Genomic DNA, 24,957 nt, shown 5'->3' with positions numbered 1-24,957 from the left:
AAGTATTTTCTATGTAACTGTTTTTATATTGTTTTACTTTATTTTTTTATTCAAGAAAAGGTTTTTAATTTATTTATCTTATTTTATTTTATTAATATTTTCAAAAATGACCTTATCTTCACCATGCCTGGTTGTCCAAATTAGGCATAATAATGTGTTAATTCCACGTCTGTATATATCAGTATCGGTTGATATCGGTATTAAAGATTTAAAGAATTAAAGATTTGGACAATATCGGAATATCGGATATCGGCAAAAAGCCATTATCGGACATCCCTAATTATTATTGTTTACTTGTTTGTTTGTATCATAATTCATGCATACATCATGTTCATTAAAATGACAACCTCCCGGCATGATGGACCGATGCACCACTGTCCTCTTGGGGGCGACACAGAGCCGTATATACAGCTCTGGCATGACAACAACCTAATGTAAGGGCTTGTGCAAAGCCAACAGTTCAAGCGTGAAGCTTTCATTTTTAAGGAAACTTTTTTTTCCCCCCATTTTATAATTAGCCTACTGAGTCAGACTGACGAAAAATATGCTGAACATTTCCAAGCATTTACAAGCACTTCACCCAAAATGTAAGCATTTTTCAAACCTTGCAAACACAACATTAACTTTTTTTTTTCCCCCCATTTTATAATTAGCCTACTGAGTCAGACTGCCGAAAAATATGCTGAACATTTCCAAGCATTTCCAAGCACTTCACCCGAAATTCAAGTATTTTTCAAACCTTGAAAACACAACTTCAAAATCCAAGCATTTTCAAGGTTTTTAACCACGCATACGAACCCTGTATATAGCGCTTTACTAAATCTGGAATGATACCCAAAGCGCTTTACATTTTGCATCACATTCACCCATTCACAAAACACCTTCACACACTGATGGCGGATATGCCGGCATCACACAAAGATGTGATGCTGAGTCTGCTGGTGTGGTGGCGTGATTAGAAAAGCAGCAAGAAGCAGTGACGATGCAAGTAAAGTAAAAAAAATAAAAAAGCTGACAGAATCACAGTGTCTGGTTAAGAAGTAATGGAAAATGTGATAATAGGTTTCTATCCAGTGGCTTTCCATTTTTCCTACAGCCCTGGATGAAAATCTGGAATCCCTCCTGGTAAGACAAAACGAGTATTAAAGGTCTTTAATGATGAATTAGATATAGGTCTCAGTATGCAATCGGATTTAGTAGCTTTCAAAGTGCTTTGTGTAGGCCCTACTGTAAATATGTTTTGTGCATATGTACTGTAGCTTTAATGCCAATGAGCTGTTTGTCCAACCATGTATTCAATGTTGAATTCATGGGTGGACAAACAGCTGTTGTGAATTGAAGGTGTGCACCTGTGCAATTGCGCACTACTCTACTCACGCGTCCTATGCTGCGCACAAAGTCAAATCCCATCTGAACTCAAAACAAAATAAACACATAATATTCTGTAGGATTTTGCAATGCAACTGTGAGTGACAGGTGACAACAAGCGGCCACAACAGATCAAACAATGTTCGTCAACACTGTTCAAATGTTGTAACGTCTGTCGAGACGCTTTAAGGACAGGAACTCCATCGATTACTTTATTAAGCAAAACTGTTTATATTCGGCTGTAACCAAACCAAAAACAATAGTTAAAAACTTTGTCCAGTTTGTCGTCAAGAGACAGAACTAACAAACACATTCAAGCAAGATGTCTTTTAATGACACGCAAACGCGGCGCAATGGAATGGAGAGACGTCAGACGGCAACCAGAGACCTGTCAGTCGCAGCGGATGATATCTTGCTTCAAAAGCAGCTTTATGGATTATTATACTATCTCCATTTTTCACTTTTTTGAGTGGATTAATTTTAGCCTGTGGATTAATAGTTCGCTAGGAGGACGGTTGATAAAACGCGGTCGTAACTCGCTGTGAGTAAAGTGCGTTCACTTCAAACTGAGACAGAGTGGGTGACTTTAAGGAATTTTTGAGGAGAAAATATTGTTGTATTGTTTTGGTACGGCGTGGCGTGGTGGGTAGATCAACCGTGCCAGAAGAGCGGCCGTGCCAGAAACTTGAGGGTTCCAGATTCGCTCCCTGCCTCTTGCCATCAAAATCACTGCCGTTGTGTCCTTGGGCAAGACACTTCACCCTTACCAACTGTGCCACGCACAATGATGAATGAATGATAGGTTTGTAGTCGGAGGGGCCATAGGCACAAATCGTCAGCCATGCTTCCGTCAGTCTACCCCAGGGCAGCTGTGGCTACAAATGTAGCTTACCACCACCATAGTGTGAAAGTGAGCGCTTTGAGTATCTAGTTGATAGAAAAGTGCTATACAAATCTAATTATGTTACAAACCTTTGTGTGGTGTTGCTTCCTTATTTGTCACTAATCAAAGCTGATTTAATGTGTAGCAGTGGTAGTTGAACTGATTATGACAGCCTGTCATAATGACGTCGGTCAGCTGGAAAAAAAAATACTGATAGCAGTATCATTAGTCGAGAATCTTCACAGTCGTCATGGACCGACCTAATTAGAAACTGGTACCAGAAAATACCGGTACATCCCTACATACAACAATGTGACTTTAAGAAGTGAAACAATAAGACACAAACATTGGCAACACTAGCATAGTTATGTAAATTAAATGCAAACATTGGTCACATTTTAACAACAACACCATGCTAGGTTAGTCTATTCGCTGGAGAAAAACTGAACGACCATACTTTCCGCTCTCACATCTGTAGCTGACTGGCAAACAATTAGTAGAGCTCCAGGCTTAATTCTAAGATGTGTAGCAAAGACTGCTTTTTAGTAGATGATGTCATTACTTATCAAACCCAGAAAACTTCACAGAAACATGTCGCCCACTAGGGATGGGGAAAAAAACTGCTGTACATCCAGACATCCCCAACATAGCAACTGCAGATGTCCTGATTCGATATTGATAACGAATATTGATTTGATATCTGCGAAAACAAACTGAGTTTAGAATTTTTTTTGGCTTACAGCTAAACTTGCCGATATAAGTGCTCCGATACAAGGAATCCTGCAGCGTGTTTACTTGTGCAAAGCTCGCCAGCTATTGGACAATAATAAGCACACAAGGTTGGTCTTTTTTCGGATCAATATCAAAATAACCATGTTGTCAAAGAGAGTAACAAACTATAATCAAAAGTACCATGTTGTATCAAATATTGCCAATATGGAGTGAATCCTGTCACATTGTATCAAGACAAGAATGTTGCTATTAGTAGTACCACTTGAGTAGGAACTTACGGTCAGGGTTGGGAGATTTGCGTCCAGCATGGTTTGGTGAGGAGCATCGAAAGGTAGTGACAATGGTATTGTGATGAGGATTGGGATGGTGCGGGTGATGCACTGGAACATGGTGGCCGTTGTTTTCCACCGGAGCCCTCGTGATGCTGATTTCAGGTTTGCGAACATCTCCAAGACTGGTGGACTCAAACTTGCGACTGTGGCTTTGTTCCAGGGTCCGACTGGTCCCGTTGGTGTTGCTGCTGCTTTCAATCCGACGTGTCCCTGGGGAGTCCGTCGGCGTCTTGGCAAAAGTGACCTCCCTCTTGTGGTTCATCTCAGGGGTCCTCGAATGGCCGAGGACCTCTGGGCGCTTCAGGGCGCTGTTGGTTACGAAGCGTGTGGAGCCGGGGCTTGTGGCGTTGTCCACCTGCTTGCTGGATGAAGAGGAAATATCGATGGAGAGCTCTGAGCGGCGTGACACAGGCTCGGGGGTCTTGGAGCCTCCTCCGCCCATGATGGAGCGAGGTTGGGTGTAGTTGAGACTGTTGTTGTTGGGAGCCGGGGTTGCCGTACCCAGGTCGCGATAGTAGATGCTGGTGGGAGACATGGCGTTGCGGTGAGGGGAGTTGGTTGTGCGACGGGAGCCGGGTGAAGAGTGAGCTGAAGTGTCCACATCTTCCACCTCAAAGGACCTCTTCAGGGCTACATTGGAAAGACAAAAATGACACATTATTCCAAAATATATAATGTGTAAAGGGCACCAATTAATATTGACTGTTACATTAAGCCAAAATTGTCTTATTTGTGAGAAAAATCTGTAATTTCCTTTACTTGTTTTCTCCATCTTTGCAAGAGAATTTGAGTTTGTATGACATAAACAAATGTGCCACTTCTTTGACAATATGACCAACCCTTAGCTAGAGGAATATGTAATAATAATGGATTCGATTTTATATCGCGCTTTTCTATTATTAGATACTCAAAGCGCTCACAGAGAAGTGAGAACCCATCATTCATTCACACCTGGTGGTGGTAGGCTACATTTGTAGCCACAGTGCGGACGCGAGGCTGCCAGTTTGCGCCTACGGCCCCCCCCGACCACCACCTATCATTCATTCATCATTCATTCACCAGTGTCCCCTAATAATGCTTTCGTACACAGAAAACAGCAAAAAAGAGACTTCACTACACATCTTAAATAAAGCTCTAAGCCAGGGATATAAACTAAATGGTTTTGGGGGCCACATTTCCAGAAAATTAAGGACCGGGGAGACAGACTTCTCTGTTCACTATTACCGGTAGTCTTATTTTGTCACCGTCCTCTACACTAGACATTTGATTTTAGCCTATTAATTTTTTTCAGAGCTACAGGAGCGCTCTGCTGTTTTTAAGGACCTTCTGCAAAAAAAGCTAGTCAAAGATCATCTGTATGACAGGACTCTAGTGTTTATAAATATCTGCTGCAAAAATGTGAGCCCCTCACAAGTTTTTTTAACTGAACTTGCGGGCCACCAGTTGAATAGCCTAATAGCCACCTACTCAGTAGCCTAGTGGTTAGAGTGTCCGCCCTGAGATCGGTAGGTTGTGAGTCATACCAAAGACTATAAGAATGGGACCCATTACCTCCCTGCTTGGCACTCAGCATCAAGGGTTACAATTGGGGGTTAAATCACCAAAAATGATTCCCGGGCGTAGCCACTGCTACTGCTCACTGCTCTCCTCACCTCCCAGGGGGTGAACAAGGGGATGGGTCAAATGCAGAGGACAAATTTCACCACACCTAGTGGGTGTGTGACAATCATTGGTACTTTAACTTTAACAAATGATGAAAAAGAGAGGACCTAAAATGGAACCTTGAGGAACACCACTCGTAACACTAAAGACATTGGAAAAATGGCTACTGACTGCATCTGAAGTATACTAGCTGTCACGGCTCGGGTGAGCGTTGTTTGCGACATGACCACAAGATGCAGAAGACAGGAGACAGCGTGCAGAGAAAACTGTATTTAACATACAAAAAAAACTAAACTAGTGCAGCTGGGAGTGCACAGGAAACATGGAGAAAGCTATGCAATTACAAATCATGAATAAAGCAATGGCAGCAAAGCTAGTCAGGGTAATCATAGGCCTGGACTCGATATGTCAATTAACGGATGATAAATGAAAATTAAGTCGGTAAGTTTTCCAAAGTTGATACATCGCCATGTGAATGATTCAAGAGCATTCACGCTTGTCCTCGCTTTCAGCACCTACGCACATTTGGACCATAGCGGAATGAAAAAAGGGGGTGACTTCTCTTGTCCTTTATCAAGTGTCTGACTCTTTGTGCGGAGAGGCGGGGCCGCTGGCTGCTGGCATCTCACAGTGCAACAAGTTAGCATGTGGTAGCGAACATGTTTAAACCTTTGGAACAAGATGAGACTATCAACACCTAGGAGTCAGTTTGCCAAATGTGCTCGAACACCACAAACCTGCACACCCGTCAGACACTTCACACTCACTTCGCGTTTGGTGTCCAAGGTGAGTGCAAACAAAACAGTGCAAAATAGTGTGCCACAGAAAGTTATTTAATACTGTTGACCGCACAGAAGCTAACACATTCCCCAAGAAGTACAAACAAACAAACAATGATCCTAATGAACCCTTGCAATTGTGATAGGGGACACTAAACACAGGAAGAATACAACACAACATCAAAACAATCATGAAAAATCATGACACACGCTACATAAATACCTTATTTACATAAATCACCTAACAAAAAAATGTGTAGCAGCCAAAAAGGAGAGGATTTAAAAGGGTGCTTTGAGGAACGCCTCAAATATGTAAATCACAAGTTTGGACCCCATCGTTTGATGTTTGCGAGCAAGGTTAAAATGTCAATGCAAGAATATGCCAAAATGTTTATAGTGGTCCAAGTTCCTTTATACCAGTGTTTTTCAAACTTTTCTGAGCCAAGGCACATTTTTTGCGTTGAAAAAATCCGGAGGCACAACACCAGCAGAAATCATTAAAAAACAAAATTCAGTTGACAGTAAAAAGTCGTTGTCGCAATTGTTGGGTATGACTTTAAACCATAACCAACCATGCATCAATATAGCTCTTGTCTCAAAGTAGGTGTACTGTCACCACCTGTCACATCACGCCGTGACTTATTTTGACTTTTTTGCTGTTTTTCTGTGTGTAGTGTTTTAGTTCTTGCCTTGCGCTCCTATTTTGGTGGCTGTTTCTCTTTTTTTGGTATTTTCCTGTAGCAGTTTCATGTCTTCCTTTGAGCGATATTTCTCGCATCTACTTTGTTTTAGCAATCAAGAATATTTCAGTTGTTTTTATCCTTCTTTGTGGGGACGTTGTTGATTGTCATGTCATGTACGGATGTACATTGTGCACGCCGTCTTTGCTCCACAGTAAGTCTTTGCTGTCGTCCAGCATTCTGTTTTTTTTTTTACTTTGTAGCCAGTTCAGTTTTAGTTTCGTTCTGCATAGCCTTCCCTAAGCTTCAATGCATTTTCTTAGGGGCACTCACCCTTTGTTTATTTTTAGATTAAGCATTAGACACCGTTTTACCTGCACACTGCCTCGCGCTGTTTCCAACATCTACAAAGCAATTAGCTACCGGCTGCCACCTACTGATATGGAAGAGTATTACACGGTTACTCTGCCGAGCTCTAGACAGCACCGACACTCAACAACAACACATAATTTGCAGACTATAATTACTGGTTTTCAAAAAATATTTTTAACCCAAATAGGTGAAATTAGATAATTTCCCACGGCACACCAGACTGTATCTCACGGCACACTAATGTTACACATTGGTTGAAAAACACTGCTCTATACAACTGAAACACTCTAGTGTTTTTAGGAATTTTGCTGCAAAATAACTTTTAAACTGTCTAAGGCTTGATTTTTCAAATACAGTATTATGGGACCTCTCAGACTCATTTAAATACAGAGTATATGATGGATTTAACCAACACAAACATATATTGCCACCTTTAAGAAGCAGTTTAGAAGGTGCACATTAAATATTCATTAAACAGTTAATACCAAGTCATAAAAGGCCTGAGGTTTGAGAGTGTGATGTCGTAAAAGGATTGATCAAAACTCCCATCACACACAGCTGTGTTTAAGGAGCTTCTTAAGTTGTTTTCTTGTGACATCAATGCTGCATCTCGTAATGCATTCAAATGTGGAGTCGAGTGCGAAAGCATGCGAGGCATTTTATGTTTGCACACAATCGGGGCCAAGAATTGCTCACCGTCCAGAATTTATGAGCAACACGAGCGTACACTGAGAGAGGCGCATCCTTCCTCGAGGTTAGCCGTGACAGGAGCAAATGGACGCACTGTAGAAGATGATGATAGTGAGGGATGGGACCTCCCCCGAGGAAGAATCAGCATGAGTGATGTGCCATGCCAGTGGCCAGAAGCTGGTAACATAATGACACACTCGCTAAGTCCTCTTTTACGCTCCCTTAAAAACAACATTTCATCCAAAATGTTGATTGCTTCATCAGTTTGTGGCCTGTGGGTTCTTCTGCGTTCTATTTAGCTTAGATTGTGTTACGTGAGCGTCTTTGTTACGGGAACGAATCAGTGTTTATTTTTTAAGCGAGTCCACCCAAGATGGGCGAGGACCTTGCCCATGCAGCTATGCCCTTTTTGAAAATGTAACCACTAATCTCATTTATTGCTATGATAAGCAAATATGAACATTTCATACAGTATAGTTTACCCTCTGACAAAAACAATCCAATTCCGAGGCCTTTCTCTCACCACACGGGCGTTCTCAATACACGAATATGTAATGCACATGCAGAGCTGCATGGTTACTATTCTTCTGTGGTAGTGCACATAATCATTTTGACAACTACACTGGTATTATAACATCATGTCTTGAATTAAACATGTTAGTGCAGCAAAGTTTGCACCAGGAAGGAACACTTAGCACTGAATCAAAATGTACCAGTAACCTACAATGAATATGAATATAAGATGGATTTTATGTCACGCAGTTAAAAATTGGTAGCATTTGTTGTCGTCATCAAACACATTTGTATTGAGGGCCACGTTGCACTTAGGGAGAAGGCCACATTTAACAGTGAATCTATAGCAGTGGTGTCAAAGTCAAGGCCTGAGGGCCAGATCCGGCCCACGAATGAATTATCTATGATGATATTTAATTAGTATTAGAACCGGCCTGCAGGCCACAGCCGCCTGCTGCTGTTTTGCACGCACCAATACTTCATCAGTGTTGGCGCTAGGAAATTTCAAAATGGGGTCCCAGGAACCCATCAAGTCATAAAAATGGGGTCCCACATTAAATTTTGGGGGTCCCACTTTTTTGTAACCGTTTTGAAAAGAAATGATAAATGTATGCATTATCCTGTTATATCTCACCTTCTATATTGTGTTTAGGAAAAAGGTTGTCATAAACGTTACTTAATTCATTAAAATAATTATATAAAAAAGAAAACACAGTTTTATGCATATGTACATTTATTCAGTTATAAACATTCATTCACTTTCTTCTTTCCTTCATGGATCTAAGCTTTACCGCTGCGGGTATTTTTTTCTTTATTTTTATTGTAATATTTTCAGAATATGTTTATTCTATTTTTGGCCAAAGTAAGAGAAAAAAAACAGTCTGAAGTTGTCTTTATTTTTTACTTTTAATGCCATGATTTTAATTTTCCGGCCCGCGTGTGCACAGATCTTCCTCCATGCGGCCCCTGAGCTAAAATAAGTTTGACACCCCGGATCTATAAGAATATAAACGTACAATAGCCTCGTTACACAATTCCCATAGGCAAGTGAGTTTTATTATTATATTTTTTACTAACAAATTTGCTTTGAAATCGTAAGTCAAAGTGACAAGCAGATATTTAAGTATTTATTTTTGATAACAAAAAATTGTTTGGAACATCTTGTTGTATTATTAGATAATATTTGAGTGTGAAAAATAAGAAAGTGAAAGCAGTACATTTATTTTCAAAATTGAAAGAACAAATACATTTTGCCAGAAAGTGCTTTATTTCTAACCTTTTAGAGGCCACGTAAGTGACATGGCAGGCCACTTTAAATGATGTGGCGGGGTATTTTATAAGACGTGGCAGGCCACTTTAAATGACGTGGCGGGGTATTTTATAAGACGTGGCAGGCCACTTTAAATTATGTGGCGGAGTATTTTATAAGACGTGGCAGGCCAATTTAAATGATGTGGCGAGCTATTTTGAATGAGGTGGTGGGACAAATTAAAAAACGTGGTGGGCCACTTTAAATGATGTGGCAGGCTATTTTGAATGATGTTGCAGGCTATTTTAAATGATGTGGCGGGCCAAATTAAATGATGTGGTAACCCAATTTGAAAGAGGTAGTGGGCCAACTTAAATGACATTGCGGGCCATTATAAATTATGTGGCAGGCCACTTTAAATGATTTCACAGGGCACCTTCAGTGATGTGGCGGGCCACTTCAAATTATGTTGTAGGCCACCTTAAATGAAGTGGCAAACATCCTAAAATGAGGAGGCGGGGCCCCTTAAATGACGTGGCGGGCCACTTTAAATTAAACGGCGGGCCCGATGTGGTTAAGTATGTTGCCTTATGAAGCCTAATGTAGTAGATTGTACTCGTATGATAGCATTAACTAAGTGCTAACATCCTGCTCACCTAAAATGAATAAAAACTAATAAGATTCTAGCGTCACAGTAAAACCTGTGGTATGTGTTGTTACATATTTGTGTCTTTGAATTAAATGTCGGTATTAGGAAAGCCGCCAAGTTTGTACAACATGTTCAGAATTACAAAGACTACCGGTAATGTTAGCATCAAATCTCATATCATAGAAATGCAAAATGTTTAGTCTTCTAAATCTGGAATGAAAAATGGATGCACTGTCACACAGTGACGACTAATATTAGCATCAAAGCTATTGCTATCATAACAGTACAAACTGCTAATGTACTACTCAACTAAAATGAATGAAAACTCATTTAGATTCTAAAGTCACAGTGAAACCTGTGATATTTGTTGTTATATGATTGTATCTTGAATTGAATATCAGCGTTTGGTATGCTGCAAATTTTGTACAACATGGACACAACTCTGAAGAGTAACTTAAGTTAGTATAAAAGCTGGCGCTACCATAACAATATAAAATGCTAAAATACAAGCCACCTAAAATTAATGAAAATTAATTGGATATATGTGATGCAACATTTTGTCTTTGACTAGTTATCACTACTTACTAGGGTTGTACGGTATACCGGTATTAGTATAGTACCGGGATACTAATGAATCATATTACGCCTATACTGGCTCACCTGCACTGGCTTCCTGTGCACTTAAGATGCGACTTTAAGGTTTTACTACTTACGTATAAAATACTACACGGTCTAGCTCCAGCCTATCTTACCGATTGTATTGTACCATATGTCCCGGCAAGAAATCTGCGTTCAAAGAACTCCGGCTTATTAGTGATTCCCAGAGCCCAAAAAAAGTCTGCGGGCTGTAGAGCGTTTTCTATTCGGGCTCCAGCACTATGGAATGCCCTCCCGGTAACAATTAGAGATGCTACCTCAGTAGAAACATTTAAGTCCCATCTTAAAACTCATTTGTATACTCTAGCCTTTGAATAGCCCCCCTTTTTTTAGACCAGTTGATCTGCCGTTTCTTTTCTTTTCTCCTCTGCTGCCCCCTATCCCTTGTGGAGGGGAAGACACACAGATCCGGTGGCCATGGATGGGGTGCTGGCTGTCCGGGGTCGGGACCCGGGGTGGACCGCTCGCCTGTATATTGGTTGGGAACATCTCTGCGCTGCTGACCCGTCTCCGCTCGGGATGGTTTCCTGCTGACCCCACTGTGGACTGGACTCTTACTGTTATGCTGGATCCACTATGGACTGGACTCTCACAATATTATGTTAGACCCACTCGACATCCATTGCATTCGGTCTCCCTAGAGGGGGGGGGTTACCCACATATGCGGTCCTCTCCAAGGTTTCTCATAGTCATTCACATCGACGTCCCACTGGGGTGAGTTTTTCCTTGCCCTTATGTGGGCTATACCGAGGATGTCGTTGTGGCTTGTGCAGCCCTTTGAGACACTTGTGATTTAGGGCTATATAAATAAACATTGATTGATTGATTGAATCATATTCGGTACTATACCGCCTCTGAATAGTACCGGTCCGACTTGGTATCGGATTGATACCCAAATGTGTGGTATCATCCAAAACTAATGTAAAGTTTCAAACAACAGAAGAATAAGATGATTATTACATTTTAACAGAAGTGTAGATAGAACATGTTAAAAGAGAAAGTAAGCAGATATTAACAGTAAATGAACAAGTAGATTAATAATACATTTTCTACCACTTGTCCTTGATAATGTTGACAAAATAATAGAATGGAAAATGACACAATATGTTACTGCATCCATCAGCAGCTAAATTAGGAGCCTTTGTTTGTTTACTTACTTATAAAAGACAAGTTGTCTTGTATGTTCACTATTTTATTTAAGGACAAACTTGCATTAAGAAACATGTTTAATGTACCGTAACAGTTTTTGTTAAAATAAAGCCAATAATGCCATTTTTTTGTGGTCCCCTTTATTTAGAAAAGTACCGAAAAGTATCGAAATAATTTTGGTACTAGTACCAGTACCAAAATATTGGTATCGGGACAACACTACTACTTAGTATGCTGTAAAGTTTGTACGATATAAGGCCTACAAAAATGTTAACAGTTAATGTTAGCACCAACACTAAAATGTGGCTCATCAGCTTATCAAATATGGTTGCCATGACAACAACATTGGTGCAAAACCTTCTTACAAACCAGTGTACATCATCAAATTAGATTTGAGTTACAGTGTACGGTGTTAGCACCGAGCCATTACCATCTTTCACCTTCTCCACTTTAATGAAGTAGGCTACTCATGGGAACGGAAATACCCTTAACCACCATAAAATAGCTTTCTAACCATTAAGTGGGTATTTATTTGAAAGGAAAGTGCTAATCACACTTGCCGCTGCACTTCTCGCCCCGGCTCTTTTATGAATGTTTATAAAAAAAAATACCATCCAAGGTTGTGGCTACTTTTAAATCCAGCCAGAGTATGTCACCGTGCCAACATTAGTCTGCACATTATATAAGAAGCTGGAAGATCGTGACTTGATTCAATGTAAGTATTTCAGGTCATTTAAAAATATTTAGACACTGTTTGGGGTTTTTAACAATAACTGTTAATCTGAGGGGTATTTTAATGTATTTCTGCAGGATTTGTCACGGAAAACCCAGCTGCACTGAGTGACCGGATCAGATTTGTGTTTCTTGGGTTGCTTTGTGATTATGCGGCCTGGGGCTCGAGACTAAAGCACAGGACCGGAGCGCTTTGCTCTCTCAAGCAATTTGTATTTAGAGAGTGTGCAGTGATGTGACCATGATGTAGGAGAGGAAGTGTGTGCACTATCATGTTTGGGAATATAAGGAATGGGAAATATAAGCATTCAGAGCATCTCTTAGGCAATCAGTCAACTTCTGCAGTATCTTCCCGAAGGCGTTTTCGTGCGGTCGGCGAAATAAACAACACAATCGGTCTCCAATCATGCATCAAGCGTGACTATTACAAGAACAGAGTTATCAAGTATTCGTGTGCGAGTGTGGGAATGACAGACAGATGAGGGAGTATTCTTCCCGGTGAAACAGCATTCCCAGACTATGAGCTAGAATGGAGAGGTCCAGTCCACAGAAGGTCCAGGAGACCCTTGACCGCATTGGACGACCTACAGTGCTTCCGGAAAGTATTCACAACGCTTCACCTTTTCCACATTTTGTTATGTTATGTTATGTTAAAATGGGAAAAAAATAAAAATAAAAAAACTATTTATGTCCTCAAAATTTTACACACAATACACCATACTGACAATGTTAAAAGTTTATTTTTATTTTTGCAAATTTATTCAAACTAAAAACAAAACTATCACATGTACATAAGTAGCCCTTATGCAATACTTTGTTGATGCATCTTTGGCAGCAATTACAGCCTCAAGTCTTTTTGAATATGATGCCACAAGCTTGGCACACCTATCTTTGGGCAGTTTCGCCTATTCCCCTTTGCAGCACCTCTCAAGCTCCATCAGGTCGGACGGGAAGCGTTGGTTTTCATCCAGGATGTCTCTGTACATTGCTGCATTCATCTTAGTCTAGTCAGGGAGGGGACCGACAACCCGATGGTCACTCTGTCGGAGCTACAGAATTCTTCTGTGAAGACAGGAGAACCTTCCAGAAGGACAACCATCTCTGCAGCAAACTACCAATCAGGCCTGTACGGTATAGTGGCCAGACGGGAACCATTTTGTCCTTAAAAGTTTGCCAAAATACACTTGAAAGACTCTTAGACCATGAGAAACTAAATTCTCTTGTCTGATGAGACAAAGATTGAACTCGGATGCCAGGCATCATGTTTGGAGGAAACCAGGCACCGCTCATCACCAGGCCAATACCATCCCTACAGTGAAACATGGTGATGGAAGCATCATGCTGTGGGTTTGTTTTTCAGCGGCAGGAACTGGGACGTTAAACAGGATAATGCAGCAATGTACAGAGACATCCATCTATTTAATTTCTACCGCTTGTCCCTTTTGGGGTGGCGGGGGGTGCTAGAGCCTATCTCAGCTGCATTCGGGCGGTAGACGGTGTACACCCTGGACAAGTCGCTACCTCATCGCACGGCCAACACAGATAGACAGACAACATTCACACTCACATTCACACACTAGGGACCATTTAGTGTTGCCAATCAACCTATCCCCAGGTGCATGTCTTTGGAGGTGGGAGGAAGCTGAAGTACCCGGAGGGAACCCACGCAGTCACGGGGAGAACATGCAAACTCCACATAGAAAGATCCCGAGCCCGCGATTGAACTCAGGACTACTCAAGACCTTTGTATTTCATCCTAAATCAATCAATCAATCAATCAATGTTTATTTATATAGCCCTAAATCACAAGTGTCTCAAAGGGCTGCACAAGCCACAACGACATCCTCGGTACAAAGCCCACATAAGGGCAAGGAAAAACTCACCCCAGTGGGACGTCGATGTGAATGACTATGAGAAACCTTGGAGAGGACCGCATATGTGGGTAACCCCTCCCCCTCTAGGGGAGACCGAATGCAATGGATGTCGAGTGGGTCTGACATAATATTGTGAGAGTCCAGTCCATACTGGATCCAACATAATAGTAAGGGTCCAGTCCATAGTGGGGCCAGCAGGACACCATCCCGAGCGGAGACGGGTCAGCAGCGCAGAGATGTTCCAAATGAAAACCAATGATTCACATCCAGACTGATGAAGCTTGAGAGGTGCTGCAAAGAGGAATGGGTGAAACTGCCCAAAGATAGGTGTGCCAAGCTTGTGGCATTGTATTCAAAAAACTTGAGGCTGTAATGCTGCCAAAGGTGCATTAACAAAGTATTGAGCAAATGCTTAGAATAATTATGTACTTGTGTTTTTTTAATTTTTAATAAATATGCAAGGATATTTTGAAAAAAAAAAACTTTTCACATTGTCATTATGGGGTATTATGTATAGTATATATGAGTGCACAAATGTATTTATTCTATTTTGGAATAAGGCTGTGACATAATAAAATGTGGAAAAATAAAGCGCTGTGCATACTTCCCGGATGCACTGTACCACTGCCCTGTGTCCACTCCGTCTGACGTGGGAAATAATATCAGCACTGACAATAAAGCTCTGGCGTATTGGCACTGCAAAAACAAAGATGGAGGCGGTCGTGCTGTAACTATGCTTCATGGTTATTTGTTGTAATACGCCCCAGGTGTTGGGTTAGACTCCCGCTTTATCATCTGCGTCATCGCGTCCTCTCAAGGACATCCCAAGCAGGGAACAGAAAACAAGGTGATATCATTTTAGCCCTGATGCACAAAAAAAAAATGGGCACTGTACTTTAGTTTCTCTATTTTAAATCAACTGATTGGTTTTTAAAACGTGGTCAGTTTTCAGCAAAAATTATGTTTAATACATTTAGTTTTATTTCAGCTGTAAAAGTGTGCTTAGGTCACTTTTTCCCCAATACTACTTACATTTGGCAGGTGTTTTGCATTACTGCATGTACAAGTGTTATACCAGACCAGAGTTTAAAGATAGACCTACTAAAAATGTGTTTTACTGTTTTCTTTCTAGACAAGACACTCAGAATTTACATGAAAAAGATCATGTATGTGACCATTCATCCTTGTTTTCCTCCCTTTACAAAAAAGTGACAAGAAACATGGAGCCACAGTACCCAAATGTCCTGTAAAATATAACTTTTCTGCAGACTTTGGTGGTAGAAAGCTTGTTTCTCTCTGCACCACCCACTCTGCTTTGAATAAAAGCCTCGTCTTTCTCAGCGCTAACGTGACACAGTCCGAATGATTACTGTAAGGACCTGTATATCACTGGAAAGTGAAGAGTCTAAAGTTTCAAAAACCATTGGAATTATTTCCATCTTTCAAGACTTACTGTAAGTTGAAAATAGCTTTGCAAATCCTATCGCCGGCTACAGTTTGGATGTTAAAGGTTTAAAAACATTATCTGGAAAAATTTTGCAGGCCGGATTAAAAAACTTAAAGGGGAACTGCACGTCTTTTGGAATTGAGCTTATCGTTCACAATCATTATGAGAGACAAGAAGACACATGTCCTTTTTTTTAAATTATTTTAATGATGATAAAAATGCTTCGGTGATGTGGCTAATGAGAGTCACCGTTGTAGCCTTCAAAGCCCTCCAAAACAACTTCAAAACCCTCCAGCAACGTTTTATATACAGACTGCAAGTATATATATAATGTAGTAACAAACACGTTCATAACAATATGTAATATGTACAATATTTAATTTATTTGGTCATTTTAGGTTGGGAGTTCAAACCCCGGCCGAGTCATACCAAAGACTATAGAAATGGGACCCATTACCTCCCTGCTTGGCACTCGGCATCAAGGGTTGGAATTGGGGTTTAAATCACCAAAAATGATTCCCGGGCGCGGCCACCGCTGCTGCCCTCTGCTACCCTCACCTCCCAGGGGGTGATCAAGGGTGATAGGTCAAATGCAGAGAATAATTTCGCCACACCTAGTGTGTGTGTGACAATCATTGGTACTTTAACTTTAACCACTGCCGGAACTACCGTATTTTTCAGAGTATAAGTCGCACCGGAGTATAAGTCGCACCTGCCGAAAATGCATAATAAAGAAGGAAAAAAACATATATAAGTCGCACTGGAGTATAAGTCTTATTTTTGGGGGAAATTTATTTGATAGAACCCAACACCAAGAATAGACATTTGAAAGGCAATTTAAAATAAATAAAGAATAGTGAACAACAGGCAGAATAAGTGTACGTTATATGAGGCATAAATAACCAACTGAGAACGTGACTGGTATGTTAACGTAACATATTATGGTAAGAGTCATTCAAATAACTACAACATATAGAACATGCTATACGTTTACCAAACAATCTGTCACTCCTAATCGCTAAATCCCATGAAATCTTATACGTCTAGTCTCTTACGTGAATGAGCTAAATAATATTATTTGATATTTTACGGTAATGTGTTAATAATTTCACACATAAGTCGCTCCTGAGTATAAGTCGCACCCCCGGCCAAACTATGAAAAAAACTGCGATTTATAGTCCGAAAAATACGGTAGTTCTTCTGCGCATTTATTTTTCCGTTTCCATAGCAGTGCACTTCCGAAAACAAGGCGTGTGTGTTTTAATCATGGCAGACACATAACAAACAACAAAGACGGCTGTTGTTGGACAAATCAGGATTCACAACCTTATCTTTTTGAAGCTAAATATATGAAGAATGAACTACTGCGAGCACAAAAGGAAGAGTGAGACGTTGGAGCAGACAGAAGTCGAGAGAGTGAGGTGAAAGTCACTCAAAGCTGCAACATGTGGAATTTGAAGCCATGGTATTTTGACCTAAATGGTGTGCTTACCCAAAAACGTTGGAAAAAACGTCCCCGGCCACCTGGACCAAACAGACCGTGGAGTGAATCACTTTAATATTGATCATGATACACGCAGCACACGTCATGCGTATTTTTACAACTACAGTACAAAACGCTGTCTGGTTAACTCAGTTGTGTACAAATAAAACATGAAATGTGAGCTAATACTTTACAGATACTGTAATATGATTGTTCATGTTTTTAAGTCAGTACAGATTATTGTCTTATCGCATTGTGTTGTGCTGTACAAACTCAAACGAGTTGCGTGGTGACGTAGAAGCTAGGTTATCTCTGTCCGTAGTTAGATTTTACAGCTAATACCGAAAAAAGGCGACGTGTTACTACGTTAGAAAAATAGTTCTTTAGGGTTTGCTCTTACAATAACAATGTAGCTACATTTTGGTTATTATACAGGTTACAGAACGTAAATGAATCAATCAATCAAAGTTTATCTATATAGCAATCAAAGTTTATTTATATAGCCTTTAGTCACAAGTGTCTCAAAGGGCAGCACAAACCACAACGACATCCTCGGCTCAGATTCCAAATGAAGTATTGTTGACGGGTGTTGAATGCATTTTTGAAGTAATTTAGAGGTAGATTTCATAGCTCCCATTAGCTGCATTGCTAGCCACCAAGTACGAGCTGATTTGTATATGTTAGAAAGTGAAAACAACTAAAAACCTTTTGTCTTCTTTTCTCTCATAATGATTGTGAACGATAGGCAAATTTCCCCCCAAAAAGTGCAGTTCCCCTTTAATTGGCCATAGTTTGACCAACAACCTGTTTATGAGCACCAATCATCCAAACAACTAAACAGTCATTTATTCCAGGGATGTGCAGTCAGGGGACCTCACCTGTTATGATGAGAAAAAAAAGAAGAAGAATGATAACATAAAATAAAAAAGCACTCGAAGAGGGAAGACCTCCACCAGGCTCTACCTACAATAGTAAAAAAAAATCCATGAATAAAGACGCTGATCTGAATGAACCCCAAAATGTAATCACTTGTTCCTTATCCTATTGTGGACATTTCCTGAATGTTAAATACATATCTGCCAATAACTTCTTTAACTTTTTATAGCGGAATAAAAGAAACAGACACTCTAAGTTGTAGGGATGATGTTCGAAATCGGTTCTCCCGGTTGTTCGATAAGAAAAGAACCGATTCCATGGACTCAAATCCCTTTTTGAGAACCGGTTCCCGTTATCGAGGCCACTATAGTAAAGAAAAAGAGTTGGTTCTTTATTCGAATCCCTGGGAACGAATCCCTTCCCACGTACAGGCAATGCCCTGTGGGACCTGCAATGTTATGCCCATTTGATTGTAGACTCTTACTGACACCTTGTGGCGATATGAAAATACTACGTGTCAATAGTTTGGGCACTTCCGGGTTGAGACAATTGAGAAGTAGACAAGTTGTGTTAGCTCTTACAAGCCTTGGAAAAGATAAGTCTGTAAGTAAACTGTTTAACTTGTTTATGTAATTCAATATTAAGGTGGAAAGTGTTTAAGTTTGATACTAAGATGTTTATTGAAAAACGATTTTTGTGCACTGTTTCAATGGATGTTTTGAGGACTTAAAATGGCTGCCAGTCGTGCATTTCCACCATCGAAATAGTTTCAACACTCAGAAGATTTGTTTGATGATAGTACTGTATATGTGTGTGAAGCTAATATTTACATATTGTGTATTACATTTCAGTATGTTAATTGAATCACATAGCTTATACATTTGTCATTGTGTGTATTTCAGTAAAAAAAAAAAATTAACAGTCCAGTGCAAGACAAAAGTAAAGATAGGAAAAGACCAAGCAAGATCAACAACAATAAAGAGCCGAAATGGATTAATCTGCTTTGGATTGTTTGTTAGCGGTCTGCCAAGCTGTATAACCTCAACACGTATAGTGAGGGCAAAACAGGCAATATGCAATTATTGCCAGGCTTCGCTCTCATGTAAGGGGGGAATAATTGTTGATTGATGACTGTGGTGTTCTTAGTGTCATAGTGTGTGGAGTTAGTATGTTCCAATAGCAGCAGAAGTGCACTTTTTTGGAGAGCTGTATTATTTTCAGTTTTGTGCCCAAGGGACTGATTTTATTTAACACTATATTATTATTTATACACCTATAGTGATCACAGAGACAGGTTGTTTTTGTGTTACTGTATATATTTGTTTTTCTGAAAAATCCCACTTAATATACTTTGGGTATATTAATATTACTTAATATTACTTTGGGTAACAGTCAATATTTTATTTTTTAAGGGGTTTAACAGTCAATATTTATTTTTTTATTTTATTTTATTTTTTTCTTATAAAATAAAAGTGAGGTTTTGTTAAACCAAATATTGTGTTTTTCTCCATATACAACAACCTATGTGGATTCGATGAGAGAATCGATAAGGAATCGGTTCGATAAGAGGATTCGATAATGGGCTCGAACTCGATAATTTCTTATCAAACATCATCCCTACCAAGTTGTCAATCATTCACCAGTCACTGTCTTTGTCTCTGCAGGGCTGCTAGCATACACACACTACAGAAACGTAGACGTAAGGTAACGTAGTAGAAAGGATCCTGAACAGGGCTTAAAATCGAATGAGTTGTTCCTTGCCCAATATCTGACATTTCCTGAAAATCCACCCATAACTTTTGGAGTTACGTTGCTAACTTACTAACTCGTTTGCAGAAAAATGTACTGTACATCATGACTTTGTACAGCATGTGTCATGTTTTTATTGTAAATGTGACACCATTTTTTTTTATATACAGAAAAGTGCTTGTCTCTGCTATCTTTCTACAACGAGGCACAACTCTGGTGGGCTGGAACAATTTGCAAAACAATATCACAAAGCTGCTGATACGCCAAAACTAAAAGAAAATAAGGTGGACTTTTGCAAACAAAGTAAATAAATGGTAAATGGGTTATACTTGTATAGCGCTTTTCTACCTTCAAGGTACTCAAAGCGCTTTGACACTATTTCCACATTCACCCATTCACACACTGATGGCGGGAGCTGCCATGCAAGGCACTAACCACGACCCATCAGGAGCAAGAGTAAAGTGTCTTGTTCAAGGACACAACAAACGTGACGAGGTTGGTAGAAGGTGGGGATTGAACCAGGAACCCTCAGGTTGCTGGCACGGCCACTCTCCCAACTGCGCCACGCAGTGTTTTTTTTTAAAAAGTAGTGAATTATATTTACTTTACTAACAAAGTAATAGAATTTAACAAAATTATTTTTTAACAAATTAATTAATGCATTACTTTAAAAAAAAACTGCTGGCACTGTTGAGAGACTTTTCATGATTGCAGTGCGTGCGTGCGTGCGTGCGTGCGTGCGTGCGTGCGTGCGTGCGTGCGTGCGTGCGTGCGTGCGTGCGTGCGTGTGTGTGTGTGTGCCTTTTAAAGGTGGTGGCTGTTGCCAAGTGACGTCAGCAAAAGCGTATTCAAGCAGTTTGCCGGCAATGACTGCATCTATGTTGAATCTTTTAACTTGATTGTGTTAGTGCTCGTTAATAAAGAGCTTTGATAGGTGTCTTTTATCCTTGTCCACAATCAAGGTATTGTATGATTTGCGAGTTTGTCACCTCAATCATTGATTTGTTGTTCATTATTCCCTCGTAGTAGTAGTAGGAGGTTTGACCTGTGTCCGCTCGGGATGGTGTCCTGCTGGCCCCACTATGGACTGGACTCTTACTATTATGTTAGATCCACTATGGACTGGACTCTCACTATTATGTTGGATCCACTATGGACTGGACTCTTACTATTATGTTAGATCCACTATGGACTGGACTCTCACTATTATGTTGGATCCACTATGGACTGGACTCTCACAATATTATGTCAGACCCACTCGACATCCATTGCATTCGGTCTCCCCTGGGGGCGGGGGGGGGTTACCCACATATGCGGTCCTCTCCAAGGTTTCTCATAGTCATTCACATCGACGTCCCACTGGGGTGAGTTTTTCCTTGCCCTTATGTGGGCTTTGTACAGAGGATGTCGTTGTGGCTTGTGCAGCCCTTTGAGACACTTGTGATTTAGGGCTATATAAATAAACATTGATTGATTGATTAATTGATTTGTGTGTATGTGTGCGCGTGTACTTAGCGTACATGTTGTTTGCTGTGTGATGTTGGCTCTTCCTATTTAATATCGAGTTAATTTTAGTGCGGTGCTGGTTGTTACATTCATATATTTCCTGCATTGAACTTGTTGTGTTTTTGACGGTGTCTTGTTGACATACAACCAACAAGTAGTGTGCCACGTTACAGCAAACGCATCGGCAAATGCGTTGTAACGTACGTAAAAGTAATTATTAGATGATTCAATAGTAGTAAAATAGTAGTTCGTAACAGCATTGTTGTGAAACACTGTTTCCCCTAACATTGCTATCCTTGTGAAAAAGCTGTATTAATATTGATTAGAGCATAAGTAGTTAATGTTTAAAGAATGTCAGCACCTCATCTGAAAAGGCGCTCAAACAGTTGCTTTTGACGTTGAAGATTTTCATGACCTTGGACATGATAAAATACCTAATTCCTCTAACTAGATCAGACCTGGGCAAATTATGTGGCCCGTTAAGCTTTTCAATCTGGCCCGCCAGACATTCCCAAATATTTTTTTTATATCTTTAAGATGTAAACTGTAGCTGCCATTATGATGTGCAGTCATGTTTTCTAATGACCGTAAGTCTTGAACTACCGTATTTTTTGGAGTATAAGTCGCTCCGCAGTATAAGTCGCACCGGCCGAAAATGCATAATAAAGAAGGAAAAAAACATATATAAGTCGCACTAGAGTATAAGTCGCATTTTTGGGGGAAATTTATTTGATAAAACCCAACACCAAGAATAGACATTTGAAAGGGCAATTTAAAATAAATAAAGAATACTGAACAACAGGCTGAATAAGTGTACGTTATATGAGGCATAAATAACCAACTGAGAACGTGCCTGGTATGTTAACGTAACATATAATGGTAAGAGTCATTCAAATAACTATAACATATAGAACATGCTATACGTTTACCAAACAATCTGTCACTCCAAATCGCTAAATCCGATTAAATCTTATACGTCTAGTCCAGGGGTCGGCAACCCAAAATGTTGAAAGAGCCATATTGGACCAAAAATACAAAAACAAATATGTTTGGAGCCGCAAAAAATTAAAATCCATATTACATACAGATAGTGTGTCATGAGATATAGATTTAATTAAGAGGATTTAAAGGAAACTAAATGAGCTCAAATATAGCTACAAATGAGGCATAATGATGCAATATGTACATATAGCTAGCCTAAATAGCATGTTAGCATCGATTAGCTTTCAGTCATGCAGTGACCAAATATCAAATCAAATCAAATCAACTTTATTTATGCCCGATTAGCACTCCAAAAAGTCAATAACATCAGCAAAACTCACCTTTGCGCATTCATGCACAACGTTAAACGTTTGGTGGACAAAATGAGACAGAAAAAGAAGTGGCATAAAATACGTCCTAGAAAGTCGGAGAAAGTTATACATGTAAACAAACTACGGTGAGTTCAAGGACCGCCAAAATTAGTAGGACAAAACGGCGCTCACCAAATACTCGAATCAGTGAAGCATGTTTAATATAAACAGTGTGCTTCATAACAATTAGGGAGGTTTGTGTTATGTTTGTCCTCCTATAGAAACCATATTAAAACAAAAAATATATTTTTCCCCCCTCATCTTTTTCCATTTTTCATATATTTTTTAAAAAGCTCCAGAGAGCCACTAGGGCGGCGCTAAAGAGCCGCATGCGGCTCTAGAGCCGCGGGTTGCCGACCCCTGGTCTAGTCTCTTACGTGAATGAGATAAATAATATTATTTGATATTTTACGGTAATGTGTTAATAATTTCACACATAAGTCGCTCCTGAGTATAAGTCGCAACCCCGACAAACTATGAAAAAAACTGCGACTTATAGTCTGAAAAATACGGTAAACAAAGTATTTTAATGGTTGGAATCTGCGCTTCTGGATGATATACCAGTTACTATGGTAATCTAATTAGTTACTATGGTAATCTAATTAGTTACTATGGTAATCTACGTCACAGCAGCTCAGACGAGGCACCAAGCAGTGTGGGCGGGAAGCGTTTCCACAGACGCGGAAGGAGATTTTCACAACAAAGTTCTAAAGCTTAGTGATTTATCAGATATATCAGATTGTAGGTGGGGTTTATTTTGTACCCTTCACTTTCATATTTCACTGTTTGTTGCATTTTTGTTGCGTTTCACTTGATTGTAAAATATGTTGATCGAAAGGGGGTGTGACATTCATATTTTGTCAATATACAGTGTTTTATCGTTCATAGAAACATGTACAATTCCATTACGTTTTTTTAAGGAAGTCTGTCATAACGTTTTTAGCATTCAATCAGACATTATTGTGAGGTTTTGTATTAGTGTCCCTAAAAATAGAAATACCGGCCCCCAGACACATTTTTTTCTCTAAATGTGGCCCCCGAGTCAAAATAACTGCCCAGGCCTGAACTAGATAAACCCGCCCTCTCAACATAATTCTGATTTTCGACACAACGCTACATTACACAGAAGTGGTGAAAGTGAAGGTAACGCTTTGGTTGACATCAAACAGACTTGACTTGAAAAGAAAACAAGAGTAGATCAAACTAGGACGTGTATCACAAACACATAATAAAATGGAGAAAGTTCAAAAACAAGGTGAATAATGGTCCGTACTAACCTTGAATTCCTAATAGCTGTAATTCTAGATGTATGCATCAAAGTGTTGAATACATTCACTTCCTAACTGTTTATATAAAGCAAGCTGATGCATAATGGAGGTTCTGGTGTTAAGAGTGATGCCAGATGAAGGTCTATGTGGTGAAAACCAGAAAAATTCCAACATTTGACAAGCTTTTTGACAACACAAGGCCAGACCATCAAATTTCACCCAAAGGTATTTTGCTTCGTCAGACAAATCCTTGATGATACACAACCAAAAACACGCACTCCCTCAGTTCACTGTTGATGTTTGGGGCCGAACTCAGGCTAACAAGCAGCACTGTGCTCTTTCTCAGCTTCCATCTGACACCCACAAAGGACATGCAAGGTAAATTGGGTGTCAGGTCAATAAAGTAACATGAATCCCTAAATCACTGCTAGAATTCAGATCCGTAGACACGCACAACACACACTCACACAATATTTCAGAAAGCTGTAAAATAGGTTCCTGGTGCTTGGATGTACTCATTATGACACAAAATAATAATGGCAATTTCATTATTATTTTTCACAAATAAGTAAGTCAAATCGTCAAAAGAGACTGGAGTTTCAAACAAAATAAAAAGGACCGGTATAGGGTTGCACTATTCAAACTACATACATGTTGCCTAGTTTAGAGATTTTTATTGTTGTATATCATATTTCCTTTTACGCAGAGAGGACCAGGCATATGTTAAAAAGGAAGCTTTTTATTGTACACCTTTTTAAAAGGAAACAAAATATTAATGAACAACATTGTTTAGTTCAGTTCAGTTTATTTATTTATTTCATTCATAAAAAATCAAACAAAGAAATAAAATTAAAAAAAGTTAATAAACAAAACATTAAAGTAAAAACATTAATCAAAAAGAGCAGAAAGAAGTTAAAAATATATAATATCTGCCCTCTATTTTCACAACTACAAC

The 24,957-nt window shown here is 39.7% G+C and overlaps 1 protein-coding gene across 4 annotated transcripts in view; it reads right to left on the bottom strand.

Annotated features, from left to right (window-relative positions):
• The window catches only part of septin9b (septin 9b), a 234,122-nt gene that overhangs the window by 122,304 nt on the left and 86,861 nt on the right, over positions 1–24,957 (bottom strand). For all 4 annotated transcript variants that reach the window (XM_061983715.1, XM_061983713.1, XM_061983714.1 and 1 more), the window contains one exon: positions 3,262–3,945. In XM_061983715.1, the coding sequence (XP_061839699.1) occupies positions 3,262–3,850 (589 nt within the window). In that variant the 5' untranslated portion in view covers positions 3,851–3,945. The remainder of the gene's footprint in view (positions 1–3,261; positions 3,946–24,957) is intronic.

This window comes from Nerophis lumbriciformis, linkage group LG25 (assembly GCF_033978685.3).
Source record: "Nerophis lumbriciformis linkage group LG25, RoL_Nlum_v2.1, whole genome shotgun sequence".
NCBI lineage: Eukaryota > Metazoa > Chordata > Actinopteri > Syngnathiformes > Syngnathidae > Nerophis > Nerophis lumbriciformis.
This window is presented reverse-complemented; position numbering and strand designations above follow the sequence as displayed.